This window comes from Pseudorasbora parva, chromosome 12 (genome assembly GCF_024679245.1).
Source record: "Pseudorasbora parva isolate DD20220531a chromosome 12, ASM2467924v1, whole genome shotgun sequence".
NCBI lineage: Eukaryota > Metazoa > Chordata > Actinopteri > Cypriniformes > Gobionidae > Pseudorasbora > Pseudorasbora parva.
In genome coordinates this window covers 21514688-21538622 of record NC_090183.1, presented here as the reverse complement: position 1 = coordinate 21538622, position 23935 = coordinate 21514688, and the positions used below count along the sequence as shown (strand labels likewise).

At 35.9% G+C, this 23935-nt stretch overlaps 1 protein-coding gene across 7 annotated transcripts in view; it reads right to left on the bottom strand.

The window, feature by feature from the left end:
- Nucleotides 1-1141: 1141 nt before the first annotated feature.
- rptor (regulatory associated protein of MTOR, complex 1) overlaps nucleotides 1142-23935 on the bottom strand; it is a 292822-nt gene continuing 270028 nt past the window's right edge. For all 7 annotated transcript variants that reach the window (XM_067459440.1, XM_067459442.1, XM_067459443.1 and 4 more), the window contains 7 exons: nucleotides 21752-21799; nucleotides 14840-14946; nucleotides 8296-8423; nucleotides 5287-5373; nucleotides 5073-5189; nucleotides 4629-4758; nucleotides 1142-2907 (listed from right to left, as the gene is read on the bottom strand). In XM_067459440.1, coding sequence (XP_067315541.1) covers nucleotides 2839-2907; nucleotides 4629-4758; nucleotides 5073-5189; nucleotides 5287-5373; nucleotides 8296-8423; nucleotides 14840-14946; nucleotides 21752-21799 — 686 coding nt within the window. In that variant the 3' untranslated portion in view covers nucleotides 1142-2838. The remainder of the gene's footprint in view (nucleotides 2908-4628; nucleotides 4759-5072; nucleotides 5190-5286; nucleotides 5374-8295; nucleotides 8424-14839; nucleotides 14947-21751; nucleotides 21800-23935) is intronic.

Genomic DNA, 23935 nt, shown 5'->3' with positions numbered 1-23935 from the left:
CTCCACACAAACACAGTTTATTTGAATGCTTTCTTCTCATCTTTTTAACCATGGTGAAAAAGCAGTCAACAGCCATGGAAAACCCCTGATTGTTTCAATTCATTTCAATTATTTTACTTTAAAATGTTAAAACCCAAAGCAGGATTAGTAGAGCAGTGATTTCCATGATGAAGCCAGAGTACATCCCTGACTCCCTAACAGCGGGTTGAAAAACGATATATTCTGATGGGAATATACCGGCACAATTCATAAACAAATCCACTGATAATTGCTAAACCAAATTATCCTTTCAGTGAAAACAAATGTCCAAAGTGGGCAGAGAATCCAACAAGAGACTAAGGGTCCTGGGGAAAGGTGAAGGACAAATGTGCTTTCTCTTTCCCTTCAGGGATTAATGCGAACACAGCCAGAGAATGGCAGCCATACCATGAAGTACAAGTCAAAATACAGAGAAGAAATGCCTGGAAAAGAAGAAGAGATTAAAAGATGAAAAAATAAAAACTTAGCCGGTTAAAAATTTAAATACAGATATTACATAAACCGGTTACAAAAGTGAAAACATCAATTCAAACACATTCCAAGAACTGGATTTTAAGGAAGGTAAGAATTGAACACAACTGCCAGTCATCATTTCGCGTCATCAGTGACACATCAGAAAATCAGTGTGAAAGATTTGGACACTACACACAAGCATTTTATCTTCGCCATCTCACTAGACCGAACAACAAACTCAGGACAGGGACAATTAAACTAACAAAGGAGGTAAACTTAAAAATATACTTGAATTTTTTCTTTCATTTATCTATTATTTGATTTAAATACATAAATTGAATTTCCCTAAATAACTGTAATTTGAATTGAAACATAACTGTCCCAAAGAAAAATGTGTGTGAGGTGTGTACGTATTTTTCAGTATTTGATCCAGGCCTGTTTCCACCAGTCACTTTACAAAAAAAGTTCAGACATGCTCACAGAAATTTTTACTAGGATGTGAACCTTGGATCAGAGCTTTCTCAGAAATACATTTCCACCCTGATCAACGTTTCAAGTTCTACAAAAAATGTTTAAATAAAGATTAATTTACTCAGGCTCATGTTCTGCCAAACCCGTGTGACTTGAAAAAATTACTGGTCCCCATCCATTTTCATTAAATGAAAACAAAAAAAGCAGTTTGGACATTTTGATCATCTTTTTTGTGTTCCACAAAAGAAAGGTTATACAGGTTTGGAACAACATATGGGTGAGTAAATGATAAAATGTTCATATTAAGGTGAACTATCACTATCATTTTCATTCTTGTGCAAACTGATAAAAGTTGTGGGACACAGAAGAAACCTCTGTGAACCACAAGCTCTAAATAAATACTCAAATTTGAAAATACAATTAATTTAGCAAAGCTATCAGTGGCACAGGACAAAATTAAACTTGTGTGCACATGCTACTATGAGAAAGACATGATACTTGAATTTGATTCTACATAATGCTGTCACACTCTATGCTAGTGGGTTTCATTCCTGGTCCTGGGAACCCACAGCTCTGCAGATTTTGTATGTCTCTCTTATCTAATATTCAGTTCATAGAGCTCTTATCTAAAGAGCTGATGATCTAAATCAGGTCTGATAAATAAGAGAGACATAAAATGGGCAGAGCGGTGAGTCTCCAGCACCAGGATTGAAAACCACTGCTCTATGTGTAACCAATATTCATGGAGTGACAGGGAAAGAGAAAGTGGAAACAGATCAGGTCAAACAAACTGCAACATCATGATAGGCTAAAAAAATTAAATAATCAATTTTCTGTTATGTCAAATGCACAAATTTTTCATTGGGGAAAAATAACAATGAGACCATCTTTGATTTTAAGACCAAATTTCCAGAAGAACTTCTGAAAAGAGCAGCCTGCAAAGAAGATGGGGAGGGGGAAATGATGAAGGCAATGATGACAAAGAGAACAAAAGGTTTGGTGCTGCGAAAGTAGGTAGTGTGGTAATTAAAAATAGGGGGCTGTGTGTGTACAGAGAGAACCAGACTATTACATATGACTCTTGAATGCAAGCTTGATGTTATTGTACTCCCCAGGTACCAAAAATAGATTTAGCAAAACTCTCGCTTCTTATCTTTACATTTCTGTCTACAATTCTTCATCCTGATTATTTGAGCTTATTTTTAAGAACCTTGGCTTAGTGCGGATACAAATGAACAGCAGGGCCTACTGTCCATGTCCAGTCATGTGTGTTGTTGAGGTGTAATGCAGCATTTGTGTGCATGAAGTCCAAAAAGTGATTTGCTGTGGAGGGGGTTTGGCACTGTTAAGCAGCATGTTAAGCAGGGATGTGCGGGGAAGGTTGTGACTGGCGAGTAGGAGCGCTTCACCGGTTAGCCATTTCTTCCAACAAGAAGATCCGGTCCAACTGTACTTCAGCAGAGATATGACGAGGCACATGGCTTCAGAGAGAACCCACTGAACAACGGGCAACCCCCAGCTTCTGGAAGTTTGTCATCTTCATAGTCTCTTCAGGTCGATCTCTCTGACACTGTAGGGCTTTGCATGAGGTTAACAGTTCCAAGACAGTCAAACCCGGCCAGCATTGGCCGAACCATAAAGTTTTAAGATCTTTATATGCAATTTAAATAATATACACTCCTCTGCACAGCCAAGTGTACAATCAATAAATCCATAATGAGAATTATCTTGAGAATAATAATTATGATACTAATATAGTCATCATGTGTGGGTTCAGCAGCCTTCTTTAGACATTCATCATGGTTGTTGCATATGTACAGGAAGTCATTTACATCCAAGGGGGGCAGCAAGGGTCAAAGGTGAGAGGTCATGATGTTATCTGAGTCTCTTCTCTGCAGAGTAGATGGACATGTAGTAGTCATTACTACCCACGGCCAGATGAGGCTGAGAAGGTAAATATAAAAAAAGAGGATTATATATGTAAAGTGTTTATTTTCTATTAAAAGTGTTACCATAGAACCATATTTTGTTTTGTTGGCCAATACTATAGTGGTCTTATTTGTCAATATATCATGTGGATATATGCAAAAGCAAAGAAACTGCATGCTTTGATTCCACTGTATAGAAATACTAATGGGAGGCATTACAGATTTAAAGTATGTAGTCTTTCTCTGGTCTTCCACGAAGCCTTAAATAAAATATTTGACTGACTAATTTACAATCTACAGCATGTGTGCTATTTGTTTATAAAGATACTGTTACAACTAATTGTACATTTTCTTTCTTTTTATTCTCCTCTATTTATATTCTTAAAGGGTTAGTTCACCCAAAAATGAAATTTCTTTCATTAATGACTCACCCAATGTCGTCCCACACCCGTAAGACCTCTGTCCATCCTCGGAACACAGTTTAAGATATTTTAGATTTAGTCTGAGGTCTTTCTGTCCTTTGAATGTAAGTGAATGCCCACTTGCTGTCCACGTCCAGAACAAAATAAAACATCATCAAAGTTGTCCATATGTGACATCAGTTGGTTAGTTAGGCTCTTTTGAAGCGTTGACAATACATTTTGGTCCAAAAATAACAAAAAATACGAATTTATTCAGCATGGTCTTTTCCGTGTTCCTCAAATAAAGAATGAAATGGTCATGATTCAAAATTCGAATCGCGTGTCAGACTGGCAAACTGCTGAAGTCACGTGACATTGGCGATATGAATCACGAATCAATCTGCTGATTCGCGACTGATTGATTCTTTATTTGAGGTTTGAAAACAAACACGGAAGAGAAGACAATGCTGAATAAAATCGTATTTTTTGTTATTTTTGGACCATAATGTATTGTCACCGCTTTAAAAGAGTCTAACTAAACAACTGATGTCACATATGGACTACTTTGATTATGTTTTATTACCTTCTGGTTGTAGACAGAAAATGGGCATTCACTTACATTCAAAGGACAGAAAGCCCTCGGACTAAATCTAAAATAGCTTAAACTGTGTTCCGAGGATGGACAGAGGTCTTACGGGTGACAGATTTCATAACTGCCTTTATGTTTTAATAATAAAGATTATGTAGACTTCTGTACAGATAAAAACTGTGGATCAACTGTGGCTTGTCTTTAAGCTTCTCAGTATCGGTTTGTGATGGCACTAGCTTTTCTAAAAACAAGCTACGTTTTGCAACAAGCAGCCAGGTTTTTATAGTGCATTCATACAACTCCACAGTTGAGCCAACTGAGGATATAAACAGAGCTTCTTTTTTAGTAGTCTCTGAAATTTCTAGTGAATTGGTTTGCTCAGATGTAATTAAAATGGTTCAAAAATGATTCATGGATTCATTCCTGATCAGCATTTAATTTTTTTTGTAGAAAATATTTAGCTACATGATGCTATTCATCACTGTGTTTTCAAGTTATAAAGCTGGGTGTTTTTAAATACATTTTATGAACATTTTTGTTTTAGTGCCATGCGGCTCTCATAGCACAAAATAATAAGTAATATTTCACATTTAAAAAAGATTGCCCCCTCAGGTAGCTTTAATGTAGTTAGTTACTTTTGTTAATAGCTTTGTCTGATGTTTAACTACTTTATGCATAATTTAAAACTTGACAATTCAAAGTAGCTTTACCAACACTGCAGCTATTAGAAATAAAGTTGTGTCTTACCCAGTAAGGGTGGAAGGCCAGGCAGCTAATGGCTCCGATTCTCTGCCCCATAAAACCATCATAGTATTTAATGTTGCTGATCACATCCCCATTGGAGTTATACACAGCTATAAACTGATTCATAGAGCCACTGGAGAGAGAAAGTCAGAGAATGAGAGAACAAAATGGATTAAATGTTTAACAAGCATTTTAGGACTGAATGATATCATGGTCATGGCATTACTCTGCATTTTATTCAGGCCCTGTAACCAAATGTACAGGACTATTTGATGTAGTGGGGGGATGTCTGTGCAACCAGTGTAGTTTCTTCAAATAAACTGACTTTTAAATGAACCTCAAATGTGATGTTACAAGCATAATTGTTTTTCAAATAGCAATATTTTATATTTTACACAAAGGAACTGATTGTATGAATGACATATAAGGTGCAAGCGCATCTCTCACCAAGCGAACAGGTTTGCCTGTGGATGGATATCCAAAGCTGTCAGTCCTTTCACTGTCTGCAAGATGTTAACTGATTCTGGCATCCGTGGGTCAAAGAACCGCACATCTCCATTCACACTACAAGAGAGGGGAACCAAGATGTAAGCTGACTACAATGAAAGAGTAAGTTCTTTGATGAAGTGATATAAATTATGTGAAAGAAAAAAGCAGTTACCTGACACTGATAATGTGTCCTTCGGGCTGTTTCTGCAAGTGTGTCTTCACCACCCAAGCACCATGTTCCCTATACGTCATCACACGACTTAAAAAACAAAACAAAAAAAGAGAGAGATATTTGGATAGTATACAATATTAAGCCAATAATTCCATAAAACATTAAAAAGCATCATTGAACACTAGAGGGAGCTGCAGGATTAACAATGCACCAGAACACAGAACATATTCTGTAGTTACAGCATAGTGAAGAAATCAATAGTTCTTTAAAAGGAGATTTCTTACACTATGGGCATTTTTTGAACACAACTATACACTATGGGCATTTTTTGAACACAACTATTCACTATTACTTGTCTGGGGTCAGTACATTTTTTTTGTGAAATAAATGATTTATTTTATTCAGCAAGGATAGTCCACCGAAAAAAATGTAAATTCTATCATCATTTACTCACTCTCATGTTGTTGAAATATGTATGCATTTTTTTCTTCTACTGAACACATGTATGCATTTTTGTCCATAAAATTTAAGACAATGGGAACCGACTTTGTTCAAACATTGTTCAAACATCTTTTTTTTTGTGTGTGTTCATCAGAGGAAATTAAGTCAGGTGTAGAAATAAAGAAACACAGGTTTGTAATGACATGAGAGGAATTAAAATGAAGGCAGAATTTAAATTTTTTGGGTGGGCTTTTCCTTGAAATTTCTTAAAAAAACAACAACAAAAAAAACAAAAAAACAACAACAACAACAACAACAACAACAATGCTACAAACAAATATTTCAAATAAATGATTTTCTTTTAAACTTTCTATTCATCAAAGAATCCTGTGAAAAAAAACAATACTAACACCATCCAACCGTTTATATTCAAGTATCACAGGAAAATTTGGTGAAATTTCAATATATATATATATACACACACACACACACACACACACACACACACACACACACACACACACACACTCACACACACACACACACACACACACACACACACACACACACACACACACACACACACACACACACACACACACACACACACACACACAGTGTGTGTGTATTTATATATACATAATAATTACACAGTAGACACACATACATACACACATATATATATATATATATATATATATATATATATATATATATATATATATACACACACACACACACACACACACACATTGTTCTTAAATATATAAATGAATATGTTTATATATACAGTACATAGTAATTATACATAGTACACACACATACACAAACTTTTGTTTTGGATGTGATGAGTCTTGATTAACTGATTTGACAGCATACTTTTTTAGATAATTTATCTAAATGAAGGCATAATTGGGAATATTTCATAATAAATGTATTGTTCACAAGAGATGATTATATTAGTTTGTCTTTGTTTCTTTACACACCATGTATCCTAATGTGTTGGTAATAGTCGTTTATTTTTTTTTATTTTTTTTAAATAAAATGATAAATCATTTATACAATTATTTTTCATACAATAATTACTGAAAATGTATAGATTATCACAGATTATCACAGCTTTAAAATACCATAATACTTTGGATTTTGACATTTTAAGAATTACAGTGTGAATTTGAAAAAAGGGTGAAAAAAAATCTATATAATAGACCATTTTAAAAGCAGCCAGAAGAAACACCCTTCAACTAGACTGAAAACATGACCATGAAAACTCCAGCAATGTTATTTAAGGCGAGGATGTCTGCATATGGATTCAGTGACAGATTTTTAGGATGCATACATATTTACTTCGATTTCATTAAGCTATTTATGCTCAAAGTATAGTGGCTCCCAGGCTGCATGCAAATTAATGAAAAGAAACTTAACAACAGTGTGACGGAAAATGACAGCCTGAGGGGTACAGAGGTGGAGTCTTTAAAGGTGCATGAAAGAAAATAAATAATAAGGCACGGAAGGGAGCTTGACGGATGTGACTAGCAGAGGGGAAATCTTGAGTGTTTGGAAATGCTAGTGCCAGAGGGAGCTGTTAAATTAGCATTATTTAAATATTCATAGGGTGTTTTATGACTTAATTACACTGTTTTCTCATGGAATTTGCAGGTGATGTCTGTGAACACAAGGAGTTGTGAGTTATTGTTATGTTACAGATACTATAATCCAAACAAGACTAAATGCAAGACAAAACGAGCCCAGTGGTCCTGGACAAGAGTGACATGCTTGTAGCCACCAGACTGCTGATTCATTCTCTGATCTAGCCAGTTACAAATTATTTCAGATTTCAAGACATTTTATCAAAGAATTAGTATTTGTGGCAGCACATCAGAGATGAATACATTTATAATTGACTAATATGACTTTTTAACAATCTCTGGGGTTGATTCTGTGATTTGATTCCCCCCAAAGGTTATCAATAGCTCATTCCTTTATGATTCAACTGATATGACTGTTAAAGTGTTAGTTCACACAAAGATGAAATTTATGTCATTAATGACTCACTCTAATGCTGTTCCACACCCGTAAGACCTCCTTTCATCTTCGGAACACAGTTTAAGATATTCATATTTAGTCCGAGAGCTTTTCTGTACCTTCAGTGAAATTGTTTGCGCACTATACTGTCCATGTCCAGAAAGGTAATAAAAACATCATCAAAGAAGTCCATATGTGACATCAGTTGGTTAATTAGAATCTCTTGAAGCATCGAAAATACATTTTGGTATTTTTAATGAAATTAAAACTTTAATGAAAGTGCTCATACACTTTTATTAAAGGAACAGAAAAGCTCTCGGACTAAATATAAATATCTTAAACTATGTTTGAAGATGAACAGAGGTCTTACGGGTGTGGAACGACATTAGGGTGAGACATTAATGGCATAAATTTCATTTTTGGGTGAAATAACCCTTTAACAAAGGTCTCTACAAGGTGGTTCAGAAATAAAACTCAGGTGAGGTGTGTGCTGTTTGATGAGGTAATGATTCTAAAATCAGAGCTCTGTGAAAGGAGACGCACCATTCATTAGGTCCCATTCTGCGGTCGTACACCCGAACAGATCCATCTCCAAGACCTGCAGCTACAAGTGACCGCTGAGGATCACATGAAAGGCTGGTTACACAGCTGTCTGCTCCAGTTGGGATGTCCTGCAACACAGAGGCACAAAAGTTGAATGAGTTAATGAAGGTGTGCAGCGATCCTGCCATTATTCAATTCCTTGATTTTTTTTGTAGCCCTCACCTGAGCTATACCTTTCAACAATAAGATCTCATTAATGCATTGTAAGCTTTTTGTGGACCGTGGTTCTTGTAGTAGCATGCAACCAGGATGATGTCAGAAAAATCTTAAAATTGTTTTGAAAGCCAACATATTAAATGTCATCGGTGTATACTGACTGAGTAATCCACTATTTTGTAGAGGGGGTTAAAATGACAATTTGAAGCCAAATTACAGGTTTCTAAATTACTTTAGAAATAAGGCGGCATCAGTATTTTATTTTCAATCTGTTAACTTTAGCATTCTGTGTTGCATTATACGCCAACGGTGACAGTTCAAAAATGGAAAAAAGCTTAATTTGTGTTGTTTTGCCCAAAGTTCGCATGCATGTAACTCAAGAAGTATTAAAGATATCTTAATAACCTTTTATTTTTTTTTATTTTTTTAACAAAGATTTCTTTTGGTATCTTCATTTGAAAGGTTCTATATGGTTCAATCTGAGATATATGGAGATCTTAATGCAGCTCTGTGAGTAAATTGGTAAATGGTACAACATTTAGTGGTCAAAAATCAAACGTGAGTAACTTTGCATACAACTGATAATTTTTTCAACAAATAATGTCAAAACTAGATATGTTTACTTTTTTATTTTCTATCAACACAAATGCATAAATATCTGAGTTCCATAAATACTGTTTTTTAAAAGTTCGCATGCCTGTAACTTTAAAGTATTACAGATCTTTTCATATGATTTAAGATTACAGTTCTTAATTAACTTTCTTATCATTTTTAAGGCTCTATAGTTCATTCACATAGATATGGGGATCTCAGTGCATCAGTGCTATGGGGTAGCATGACGAGCCAAAACCACATCCAGATGTTTGGTCTGGAAACTCAGCATTGACAGGGATCAATCCAAGGGGCGAGATAAACGGTTGTCTTTCAAACTCCCTCTGCACGGCGTGCACGCAACTGGATAGAGCTACAACCAACCAGAGCTAGTTGAAAGATTAAACGTTCGCTGTGTCCGGTCGGCAAAACTCAGAACACATCTTCCCTTCTTAAGAATGACTTCAGTGCCGTTCTTTGTTCTTTTCTCAGAGAAAAGCTTAACTCCAAGTCTTCCAGAGTCGCAGTCAAAGCTAATTCGAAAGACCGCCATTCACCAGTTTCTGTGTTTACAAGACGCAGCAAATCGGCCGTCATTATGTTAAGCCCCGCCCACCGACTCTATACACGATGTGATTGGCCCGACCAGAGTTTGGCGTTCACAGCTCAGAAGTGTATTGAGAGTTGCTGGACGACACTTGCGGGCAGATTAGATTTGCTGCCGCTAGGGTGCATAGCTAGCCTAGATTTCTAGGCTAGCTATGGGGATCTCCATGTGCAATTTGTTGTATTTTATCCATTTTCACCACTTTGTACACAACTGATACTTATTGCATTTAAAGTATCTGTAAAGAATAAATATGTGAAGAATAAATAATGTTAAAACTAAAAGCGTACCTCATTTCCCTCTATAAACTGTATAGAACATACCTCTCTGAGTACCAAAACTTCACTGAATACGTTGAGGCACAACAACTTGCTCTCAAAAGTGTATTTAATTTGTTTAAAGGATATTTAAAATAAGGGATTTTTGTTCATTTTAAAAGCTTCTGAAGCTACCAATAGTTCAATACACAGTATCATAACTACATGTTACCACATTGAAAGTCCAATATTTCCAGGACTGAACCTATTCTATTTTTAACATTATTTGTTGTTCAGATATGACTCTTTAAAAGAAAAACATATACACAAATCCGCCGCGAACTTTATGGGCGCCGCCATCTTGCCTGCCGCCATTACTGCGTGCCTGCGAAGTGCGTGACGGTGTGACACTTGCCGGTGTCCTCTAATGACATTTCAATGAAAGCGGATCCTGCACATTAAATAAAATGTCTGGTGAAAGGGAACATTGGGTAGATGATGTCAGGCATTGGCCAAAACTTACAGAAAGGTAATTTATTGACAACAGGATGTATTAATGTATAAATGCGTCTGCCAAATGTAATGTATAAGACAGCAATAAAACTGAACAATGTCATTGTGAGCTGTGTTGCTAATATTAGAGCCCTGCTTTCCGTGATCATGGAATTGTTTTACACAAACACGTTTTGAGAACATGAAATAACGAACAGTTATGAGGACTTATGCTGCACTTAGAGCAGCGCGCGGCAGTAATGCACGACGCGCTGTAAATGATAACAGAAAATAAATAAAACATACGTGCCTGTTACAAAGGGACTTTAAGTCACAATTACACAAATGTAACTTCGTAGTTTTCTCTATTGTTACTGACATATTATGGTACGAGTCCACTGCCTGAAAACCTCACGACACTGTGATTCATACGCAGCGGCTAATCTGTGATGTAGGATGCAGTATCTGGCCAATCCATCCCGAACTCATGCCCTGTAGTTTAGGTTCTGACGCTCATCGCATGCCAGATGATTAATAAAATAATCTTATACCTGTAGGAAGATGTATTCTATTGCTACAACTGGTCGTGGCTATTTATTGCAGCTTGTGAACATATGCATGAGCACATCGGTAGGTCACGCAAGTTTACGTGCTGATTTAATAAGGCCATATTTTTTGTAACTGATCATTTCATATATGTCTAACGTTAATTGTGACTAGGTCCGTTTGTAATGGACACGTATGCTTTAATTATTCTCTGTCTTTAAGTGGTTTTCTTTACGTTCATCACAGCGCGCCGTGCATTAACGTTACTGCCGCGCGCTGCTATTTATTTATATATTAATCAATTAATTGTATTATTATTGAAAGTATCAAGATTTACAAACAAATATCGCTGCATAAAATCAACTTCTTCGAATTCGAAATAGGATACAGAAAAGATATAGCCTGAGGGAGCAGCTCTTAATATCCTGAATACAAACAGGGGGGAAAATAATAATAGTATGCATTCGTAACAAAAATAAAAATAATTTATAAGGGAAAAAAAGGTAGGCTATTATAACATGACATGAGGGGAGAATCAGTCATTGTTAAGCTATTAACCTCATTTGAGAAGTGTTTTCGTGTACGCACTGCTCTAAGTCCTTAGCAGCAAGGCACGCAGTAATGGCGGCGATGCTTTACTTCCGTGTTTCGCCGGATTTGTGTATATAGCAAAGTGTATCCAAACCCACATTTGATTTTTGGCTACTGAAAAGAAAATGTGTACAATTGATCAATTTACTTATTGAGCCATTAATATCTCCATATCTCTGGCATTGTACCATATGTAGCCTTTAGAATGAAGATACCAAAATAAATGTTTGCTAAGAACCAGAATCTAAAAGGATATTAAGATATCTTTAATGCTTCTCGAGTTCAGGCATGCAAACTTGGGGCAAAAAACACAAGATGTGCTTGTTTCCATTTTTCTGTTGGTATATAATGGAACAGAGATTGCAAAAGTAAACAGATTTAACTAATAGATCTAGAAATCTCTGTGTAAAAATCAAATAAAGATGCTGCCATCTTTTTACATTCATTTTACCCCCCTGTAATTTATGGGGGTAGAATTGGGAGTAGAATTTTTGAGTTATTCCAAAAAGATTGTTATCCAGAAATACATTTAAAGAGATTCACAAAAATTAAATAAATAAAATACAAATAAATAGAATGAGATCCACAAATGTATGCAGAAGTTGCACAAAAATTAATTAGATTCACAAATAAATACAATGACATTTGTGAATAAAAAAAAAATCCACACATACGTTTTTATGTCACAAACAGAACTCTGCTTTGTATTTATTTGTGAATTGCTTCCTGTGCATTTGTTGATGGCTTCCTCTGCACATTTGAAAATTGCAGCGGAGTGTGTGGATTTTGAAAAATTTCTAGTGTCTAGACTCACACAAATCCACAAATAGGTAGACTCCACCCACCGTCTACTTATCCCAATCGGAAAACGGCCATATTGTGCTGAGGGGGCATATTCACGAAACCTTTTATCTTACCACTAAGAGTTCTCTTAAATGGCAGTAAAAATTCTTAGTTTTCTCTTAGTCTATTCACAAAGCTGCTGAGAGCAACTTTTACTAAGGACCTCTTTGCTATGGATAACGTCATCACACATACTAAATATGACCACAGTGATTGGCTGATAGGAGTCTGTTCGTGATTAAATTATAGAAAAAAAATTTTGAACGAGGTTTCATGTTGCTATATTCAAATAAAATGTTTAAAATAAAAATGTTGTCATATTCAAATAAAGATTTTGAAATGTAGGCTAAGTGTCACTAATTAAACTAGTATATGTTCAGCTAATTGTCAGACTCTAACATGTATGCATCTCGAGAGATTGCAGAATTCAAGCGAAAATTATGTTTTGTAAATTAAACTGTGTAAAAACACAGTATGCATATTGACTTTGACTAGGCTTTACATTAGCATTTAATCCTGGGGAGAGATAAAGAAGAGACAACGTTAATCTTTTTCTTGAGTGATCTGGTTATTTTATTTGGGTCACAAGAGTACAACATGATTTTACACAATCATGTGCACTTCTGTTGAAAAAAATAACCAATCATATGTTTTTAATTTTTTGCCAATAAGAATCCTCTCAGTATCGATCAAAACAAGTTTTATACAGTCTCAAAATGCTGAATTAATTTTAGTACAAGTTTACTGTTTACACAAATCTTCCCATTATCTACAAATCCTCTCATAATAAACAAAGCACAGACATGGTTTAAACAAAGATTTATTGTGAAGTTTAATCAGTTGTTTTTGTTTTTCATTAGACTTTGTAATGTTCCCTTTAATTAGCCTATATACTTAACACTTCAGTACAAATAAAGTAACAAAAATAGATATTTTAATGTTATAATAGTGATTTGATAATCTATAAAAAATAATTCAAAAGAATAGAAAAAAATGGCTAATGAGCCAATAAGTGTTCCTCTTCCGACATCATCAGACTATAGTGGTCATTTTTTTCCTTCCTTTTTTACGTTAATGTCCTAATGTTATTTTGATACTCAAAGCATACTCAACAGGTGAATATAAATGAATGATGCTAGCAAACATGGAATTTAACCCAAGAAAGAAGTTAAAAAACAAACAAACAGGGCAACCAATTGATTCAACTCTTTATATTCAGGCACTAGATACGCTATTCCTTGAATGGCAAATGGCAAATGCATCATAGAAACGTATTTGACAGAAAGATCTCTAACTTCTATCTTAAGAATCTAAAAACTGTTGAAATTACAGATAACATCTGTATATAGTAGCTGATACAGTGCTGGGTACTTTATCTGACTTAAGTTACAGTCTAACAATTTAATGTAACATTAACTCTAACATGCTTTATAAAATACATCTATCAATATTCAAGAGGTCAAATAAAGCCATAAAATAAAATAAAAATGCAGGAATTTCATCAATTTGCCAGCGAGTGTGCTTGAGATAGCCTACACTGAAATGAATAGGGTTCAATGCTATGAATAGGGTTCAATGCAAAAACAATTTTTTTGTTTTGTTTTGAAACTATTGTTCGTTCCACATTCCTCAGTTCCTATGAAAGTCTATGGAAGTGTCGTAATGTTTTGCTCTGGCCAAAATGTGATTGGTTGGAGCGAGAATGTGCTACGATTGGTCAGGACAATATGGCCGTTATCTAATTGGCTTAAGTAGACGGTGGGTGGAGTCTACCTATTTGTGGATTTGTGTGAGTCTAGACATGAAATGTTTCAAAATCCATGTGCTGTGCTACGATTTACTAGAAAGAGTGCTAGAAAGAGATCCACCAATGCAGAGGAAGCCAAATTAATTTAACAAATTAATGCAAGGCAGAGTTCTGTTTGTGACATAAAAACATTTGTGACATAAAAACATATGTGTGGATATTTTTTTAATTCACAAATATCATTGTATTTATTCATTTTTTAAAAATATAATATTTTTTTTTGTGAAACTCCTGCATATATTTGTGTATCTCATTCTATATTTGTGAATTTAATTATTTTTTGTTAATATCTTTACATTTATTTGGGGATAACAATCTACTGGAATAACGTAACAATTTTACCCCCATAGTAATTTGGCTCCAAATCTCAGGTGAAATTTTTTATTTTGACCACCTCTACAAAATACCAGATTGCTCAGTCAAAATACACCCATTATATTTAATATTTTAGCTTTCTTCTTTTTTATTTATGGATTTCATAGGTACACACCTATATTTTTTATTTCCATTGAAATGAAGGAGCTACAAAGCTTGCCTGGGATGGATGTGTTTAAGATGTGCGTGGGTGAGCGTGTGTGTGCGTGTGTGTAGTACCTGCACTTTCATTTCTCTTTCTATGTCCCAGATCCGTATAACTCGAACATCACCTGACGTCATCAAGAGGCCAGTTTCCTGCTCCCAGTCCACCACCATACCTGCACCTTCAAGAGAGAGTAGAGAAGGTTTCACAAGTTCACACTCAAATATATGATTCTCTGTGCTCTCCTGACACGTCTGTTCATTTCAGTAAAAGATAAATCACCCGCTCACCTTTTGGTTGCTTTTTCATAAAAATATGGGTGAATGCATCATATTTTTCCTCAACACTTTCATTAATCGTGTCATACAACACTGACTACTTGACTGAAACTCTAACCTCTTATCCAACTAATTTTGGAATGCAGAAGTAATCTATTTTCTGTGAGTGTGTGAGATTTCCAATTCATTAACCGCTATAAAAAATAGAAGAATAATAAAGTGCAGTAAATAGTAAAATCATTTGCACTTCAAACAAGTGTTTTTATAATTACGACAATACATAAAAATTATATGATAAGAAATACCAGTTTGCAATATCAAGCAGCATAAGCTGTTTTGTACAGCTAAATATAAATGGAAGCAGATCAACACTGGAAGCTTCATACATTCAAGTTACAAATGACTGTGACCACTTTCATGTTAAAATGTTGATATACTGATGAAAAAAACATAAAAAACAAAACAACAACAATAATAAAACAATTATAATTGTCATCCTCTCCTTAATACAGTGGAGTCACCCTGTAACATGTGCAGAAAAACACCCCCAAAGCATGATGCTACCACCCCCATGCTTCACAGTAGAGATGGTGTTCTTGGGATGGTACTCATCATTCTTCTTTTTCCAAACACGTTTAGTGGAATTATGACCAAAAGGTTCGATTTTGGTCTCACCTGACCACATGACTTTCTCCCATGACTCCTCTAGATCATCCAAACGGTCATTGGCAAAGATGGGCCTGGACATGTGCTGGTTTAAGCAGGGGAACCTTCCGTGCCAAGAATGATTTTAAACCATGATGTCTTAGTGTATTACCAACAGTAACCTTGGAAACGATGGTCCCAGCTCTTTTCAGGTCATTGACCAGCTCCTCCCTTGTAGTTGTGGGCTGATTTCTCACCTTTTTTTAGAATCATTGAGACCCCACGAGGTGAGATCTTGCATGGAGCTCCAGTCCGAGGGAGATTGACAGTCATGTTTAGCTTCTTCCATTTTCCAAGGATTGCTCCAACAGTGGACCTTTTTTCACCAAGCTGCTTGGCAATTTCCCCGTAGCCCTTTCCAGCCTTGTGGAGGTGTACAATTTTGTCTCGTGTCTTTGGACAGCTCTTTGGTCGTGGCCATGTTAAGCCGGGTGCACACTGTGCGATTTTGGCCACGATTTGGCCGTCTGGGACAAATTTAGGAAATCCTAAAAGATTCCTCAGATCCTAGGCTAAAATCTGACGTCTTTGGTCGTTAGTTTGACATGTTCACCGGCAGCCGATTAATGAGCTCTGCGATCAAATTTTACCTCAGACGAAATTCTGGCAGTGTCAGAAGATTTGGCACAGAATCCTGCAGTGTGACTTCTCCTACGACAACAGTCAAATATCTCGGTTTTTCAAGACAAACTATGACCAAAACGAGAGCTAGAAATGTATTTGTAGCCAGTATTCAGTCCCGCGTGTAATGCAGCTCACTGTCACTGAACGCGTCATTCATTGATGATATAAAGCTCCGGGTGAGATTTCTTGCGCGCGTCCGTTTTTAGCGCGCCTAAACTATCGTGCAGTCTGACATTAATGACAACTGAGATCTTACAGTGTGACACGGGGATCATGTTCGTACAGTCTGACAAGGGACATTCGCAAAGGATTTTGAAAAATCGCACAGTGTGTTGGTGCACAGTATGCACCCATAAGTTGGATTCTTACTGATTGTATGGGGTGGACAGGTGTCTTTATGCAGCTAATGATCTCAAACATGTGCATCTAATTAAGGATAATAAATGGAGTGGAGGTGGTTTAAAGGCAGACTAACAGGTCTTTGAGGGTCAGAATACTAGCTGATAGATAGGTTTTCAAATACTTATTTTCAGCTGTATCGTACAAATAAATAGTTAAAACATTATATATATATATATATATATATATATATATATATATATATATATATATATATATATATATATATATATATATATATATATTGTGATTTCTGGATTTTTTTTTAGATTATGTCTCTCACAGTGGACATGCACCTACGATGACAATTTCAGACACCTTCATGATTTCTAAGTAGTAGAACTTGCAAAATAGCAGGGTGTTCAAATACTTATTTTCCTCACTGTATAAAATGTCTGTGTTCCCAAGAGGAACAGAGGTCTTACGGGTGTGGAACGACATTAGGGTGAGACATTAATGACATAATTTTCATTTTTGGGTTATCTAACCCTTTAAGAACTTCTGCAATGATAAAAGCCAGCTAGAAAACTTCCAGTGAAATGTTACTTGTTGATGTTTCTGTATTGTCAATGTCCCAGGTAGCTTTAACAGCATCAATAGTGTAATACTTAGTTTATAATCAGAATATAGTAAGCAGTGCAGAGTTTTCAAGTTCTATGGCACCCGATGCTGTTCACATGAGCACCACGATGCACACGTGTGATGATGACGCAGGACTATTACATGGACTATTTTATCGATGTCTCTCCTACCTTTCTGAGCCTTGAAAGTGTTAATAAAAATGGCTGTCTATTGAGGGGTCAGAGAGCTCTCGGATTTCATCAAAAAATATCTTAATATGTGTTCCGAAGATGAATGGGTTTAGAACAACATGAGGGCGAGTAATTAATGGCAGAATTTTCATTTTTGGGTGAACTATCCCTTTAAAAAGACAACCATTGATGGTTCTGTGTCCATGTAGAGCGAGTTTAGAATGACAGCTAACCGGAAATGCCCAAGCTGGCTTATCGAAAATCAGGAAGTAACGTACATATGGCTAATTGTTTGGCACATGATATATTCTAATTAGATGGACAGAAAATATTTTCAAGAGAATAATGATAAATGATGCACACCTGACAGTACTGTACAACTGCTGCCGTACCGCATGCAGATGTGCTTTTTCGTGTACAGACAGACAGAAGTCTAATTTATAACACCTTTCGCAGTCTTCCAAGCATTATGCAAATGCATAATTGAAGGAAACGGTATGATTTATGTGTTTTTATTTTGTAAATGTTATGTGTGAGGCACTGATGTCAGAGAACTGTTACATTGCTAAATAAGTATAGGTTCAGTTTCCAGTAAAATATCTAAACATTCTAAGATATATGCTTATTTTGTCTGAATTAGGGCTGTGCAGCAGAACCAGTATTTGTATTAGTTTAAATTGTTTTTATTACAATTATAACATTTACTAAAATATCTTCTAAATGTTGGAGCCGATAGCATTAGACAGGAAATATGTAGTGTGGTTGTGCTTCGGGCAGCCAGAGAGTCCTGGCTATAATTATCTTCTAATTAAAACAATAATACTAAATGTTCAATTAAAAACAAAAACAAAAAAAACATTATCTCTTATAAATATCTATTTTCCACTTTGTGTACGAGTTATGTCAGGACAATGATCCGCAACCTCAAATAAGAGTTGTCGAACTCTATATAAAATAGCTGATAAGTGAACATAGAAGTAGAACGAAAATATTTAGTAGTGTAACATTGCTAAAACAACTTTTACTATGCATACAAATGCAAATCTGAACAAATTATAAAGAATAAATTAAATGCTTGTCATCTACAAGAGAAGGAGAAATATTATGCAGCCTGCCATATCATTCAAGAATGAAAATATTTAAATATAAAACAAAATATAAAATATCTAAATAGACATATCAAGAAGCTTGTAGGAAATGTGTATGATTCAGTATCTTACTTGATATTACTATGACAGAGAGCTTGTTTCTGAAAATTTCGTCCAGAGATTGCAACACTGATTTGTGATTGTGCTGTGCTTATTTCATTCATTCAAGGACTAAATAGTTTAAAAGAAATATCAAATAGTAGAAAAATATGTATGATACCCAGTAGCCCAAGTAGATTTTTTTCTCTGGACTAGCCAAACCGGCTTGTGTCAAGTCATCATTATTTATATAGCACTTTTTACAATATAGATTGTTTCAAATCAGCTTTACAGTGAAAACAGGAAAATAGTTTTATGCTTTAGCTGTACAGCAGCTCTAGATGAAAACAGTGTCATTGTCTAGCTTAAAGGGGGGGGGGGGGTGCTGTTTCATGCATACTGAGCTTTTTACACTGTTAAAGACTTGGATTCCCATCCTAAACATAGACAAAGTTTCAAAAACTAATGTTGGACGTTTGATGGAGTATTTCTGTGTTAAAAATACTCCTTCCGGTTTCTCACAAGTTTCGGAGAGTTTTTTTCGAGTATGGGTCGACTTGACGTTAATAGACCAGAAGGTCCTTGTACGGGCCGTACGGGCTCTTCTCCCGGTAGGGTGCGCGCGTGACTAGAGCAACAGAGGAAATGCACAGCCGTAAACACTCTCTCAGCTGCAGATCCAGTCGTCCGTGAACACTTATGTCAGTTATAGTCCGCGCCACACTCCACTTCATTCCTCCACTTTGACATCAAGCGACTTCAACGCTTCAGCACAGCATTCCGGGAAGGCAGCGCTGCATTTGAACCGATTTGAACGCAGAAATGCTTCAGTCGCATCGCAAAGTGGATCTCCACACTCCAAGATGTTTTTGATGGAGCCGTCCCAGCGATAAAGGTTCGGTCCTGCTTTGGAAGCAGCCGGTGAGTAAAACTGCTTCAAATGTCTGTGCTGTTGCTTATCGTCGTGTATGTAAACATCAGTAAACGCCACGATCGCGTGCGTCGTCATTCAAATGCGCTAACGGTTACTCCATTGTTGTTCTCTGTATAACGTTACACTAGTCTGACGTGTAAAATCGTTTTGCTTGCTACTGCTAAGGTTTAGTCGCATACAATAGTCCATAAACCGAATCATGTCCTCATAAACTGAGAGTAAAGACACACAAATGTTGACAGTCACTAAATACAGTACATACCAGAGACGGACGTCCTGCTGTTGCAGTTTCTATTTCAGCCTCCGAATTAGATTCTGGATCATATCTATTAGCTGAGATAGCCATGGGTTTCTCCACGCTTGATGACGTCACCGCTTTGTTCACGATCGTCATTCTTTAGCTCCGCCCACACGATACGCCTCCAGGCGCTCGGTTTTTTCCGGAAAGACTCGGTACAGCCCATATTTCTTTTACAAATATAATAAAACTAAAGACTTTTCGGAGATATGAAGGATGCAATACTACTCTATAGGTACTCAAGATTGACATGAAATTGACTGAAACTGAGTGTTTCACCCCCCCTAGGGGTGAAGTAAGTAAATTCAATGTTGATTAATTTCCATGTCTATTCACCTTATTCCTAAAGTAAGCTTGTGGTCATTGTAACTTGATTGTGTCAAGGCTTCCGCTCTCATTCGCTTTCATTTATTTTAGTTGTACAAAAAATATTATGCTACTTGGTATTGCAAACTGTTACTTATCCCATTTAAAATATAGTATTGAATTCATAAACACAATGGTTTGTAGCACAAATAATTTTATTCCAGTTATTTACCTATAGCAGCCTATAGGTGAATAACTATGGCCTTACACATGCACACACATACATGCGCACACATCCTTGAGAATGTTTGGGTCTACTCACTCTATTAGGAAATAGACTGAGAAGGAGAGGTTTAGGTTGGGTCTTAAAATTTGACAGCACTGGTCAGTTTATAGCCTATTTATATCTCTAGGTTAAACTGACAAAAAAAAAAAAAAAACTTCCAAATGACAGCACCTTCTGAAGGGTGAGAGGGGATTCTCTCATGCTGTTAAAACATTAGGGCAGAGAACATCATTATGAGTGTCCTAAACACACAGCCAAAAGTAAGTGTCCTATACACACAGCCAAAAATTATGTGGATCAGGACACGCTGTGATGCTGCAACTGAAGCACTGCTGCCCTACTTTCAAAACTTCTGCTGTCTATCAAAAATCCAATCTTGGGGAAGAGAAAAAAATTCCTCACACTACAAGTGAAGAAGCCAAGGCAGAATTTCACAGCAGGAATCAACAAATAATAATAAAAAAACTTATGAAGCACATTCATCATGATTTTGGTTTGTCTTCACTGGTTGGAAAATTCCAGTGTTTTGCTCACTGAATGAATGTGCACCTTATTAAGTAATATGAACTTTCAAACAGATATAACTGATAATAACAACTGATATAATACGCAAAAAGACGCTTGTACATAGCACACAATTTACCATTTTTATCTAAATGAATATGCATATATTCTCATTCAGTAGCACAATACACACATGCACACAAATCAGTCTGATTCAGGTAAGATTAATACACACTTATGCTGATGGTGATATTGCTCAGGAAATAAAATCCAAAGGTTACATAATATTGTATGACCTTATGACCTGTATTCTTTATATGTGTGTTATAATAATAGTTGCCATAATTTGTACATTGTTATGAATTCCACATCCCATTGAGTTTGCTAATCCAAATGAGTTCCTCTACTAAATGAGCTCTGCGCACACACACACACGCACACACGAATCCCCCACAATTGAATCTGACTGGATTTATTCATTTTAAATAAAATAAAATAAATATATTTAATAAATTAAATTAAATTAAATTAAATTGAATTGACAGATTTGACTTCCACCAATCAGAATTGAGGAAAGAATAAAAAGAGCAAATTGGATGGATGTAGAGAAAAATGTTAGGCTATAACTGGGAATAGGAAAACATTAGTGGCTGAGTCTCACATATGCAAACACCAAACAGAGGTGAAGGATAAGGAGAGAGAAAAGCACTCACCTCCCTGCTTACTCCTGTCAAGATAGATTGAGACCCGTCGGGCCAAACCTGCGAGAAGAGAAGAAGAAGAGAGAGGAAGAACACAGGAAGGAGATCAGGAGGGGCGGTCAGTATATCAGCCAGAAGACACCAGTGTTAGCAAACACACACCAGGATGCGATCTGTGGCCCTGTCCCAAATGGTGCACTTCACACACACTTGTCTTTTTAAAAAGTCAAATCCACATGACAGTAGGGTGGATCTGTCTTTCATTTTACACTTCATTACTTGGGAATGCCTCCTTTGTGACCATCAGGCAAGGGTTTAAGGCGGCATGTGGGACTGAGCCTTACACATACACACATTAAAACAGACAGTCACATACACATTTCTATTGTTGAAGAGAGAGTGTGAGAGAGAGTAAGAGTGTGTGAGAGAGAGAAAGAGAGAGAGAGAAAGAGAGAGAGAGAGAGAGAGAGAGAGAGAGAGAGAGAGAGAGAGAGAGAGAGAGAGAGAGAGAGAGAGAGAGAGAGAGAGAGAGAGAGAGACCACTCATACTCCAGCTGAATTTAATTCACCTCATGCCTTCTCTAAACTCACACACATACACAGTGCAGCAAAGGGAGGGAGAACAAGGCTGTGGTTTCCCAATGACATCTGCCAAGTAAATCAGGTTTTCTCACTGGGAGCCGAATAGCAAGGCTGATTTCTGTTCCCAGAGTCAAAACTTTGCTCATCCATCTTAAATAAGTGCAGATGTGCAGGAGTTGTTGTATGTGACTGAGATTTTCTCCTGACATTCAGTCTGAATGACATTAAGGTTTTTATTGTGAAAAAATCATTAATTGATTTATTATTATTATTACTTTTTGGTTATACTCTAGATTAATTTAAGAAGGGAAATAAACATCCACAGCTTGAGAAGTGAGAGAAAAAAAAATAGACGGCAAAGAGTAAAAGAATATGCTATAAAACTACTGACCAGAAACACAGGGAGATCTTTGTCAAAATCTGGTACAAATTGTGATTTTGGTCTATATGGGTAACTTTGCCCTTCATGACAACTGTGAGGGGGTGAATTTTTGTACAACTCATTTGTTTACATTATATAAAGCCTTAAATTTCTGCATAATTAAGGCCGTGGTTTATTTAAGTTGCAGGTGGATAGCCATTTATCTGCCGTCTATAGTCATCCATATTAGGATTTATTGACAGAAATGCAATATAATATACATAACTATGTTTTTAGTGGTGTATAAAGACCTTATATAATGAACTGCTATGTTGTATGTCTATATATAAAAAATATTTATATATATATATAAATAAATAAATATACAAATATATATATATATATATATATATATATATATATATATATATATATATATATATATATATATATATATATAAATAAAAAATAATGATTAATCACATGATTGTCATCAAGCAACATAATGACACATTTTAATGAGTTGTAAATGTATTTTTAATATGTTTCAAGTTTTTAATACTCTAATCAAAGTGTATGGACAAATATGCATGCTTTATGCTAAAAAAGTACGTTAATTATTAGTGAAACCATACTCAACAGAGTATGCAGAATAGACATCAAAGATCATGGATGTTTTTCAAAGAACTTGTTCATGTCTCTTAAGCATAAGCTTAAAAATTCAGAATAAGCAGTGATTTCTCTCATTTTAAGAATATAAATAAAGGGAGTTTTTATACTGGTAGTTTAGTTCAGAACAGGGCACAGTTTGTATGAAAAACGCACCAGTACCACACCATACCTGGAGGAGTTTGTAACGAGTAGGAATATAGTGTGGCCCCTTTAAGAGCTGTGTGCTATCTATTGAACTGCCTGTATTTTTGTGTGTGTGCACCGAAGTGTGCCGCGATTAATGTGAACAAGTGTGAGAAAAACGGGCTCGGGAACGTGCTTGTTCAGAAAAGTAACCTGCATATTCGTTTCAGCCGATTGCAATGTATTTAGTTCAATAAAACATAAACTGTAAGTGGTGATGGTGTTAATGATTTACCCCGGATTTGATTTACCTTTTTGGCCGTGTATTGTCCCCAGGCCAATCCAATTAAAAAAGCTTTGAGTGACCATCCACTTGATTTCCTGCTGATTTATTACCATCAAGATCACCACCGTCACATATATGTGACCAGTCACGGAAAGTAGGGACACAAGTCGGT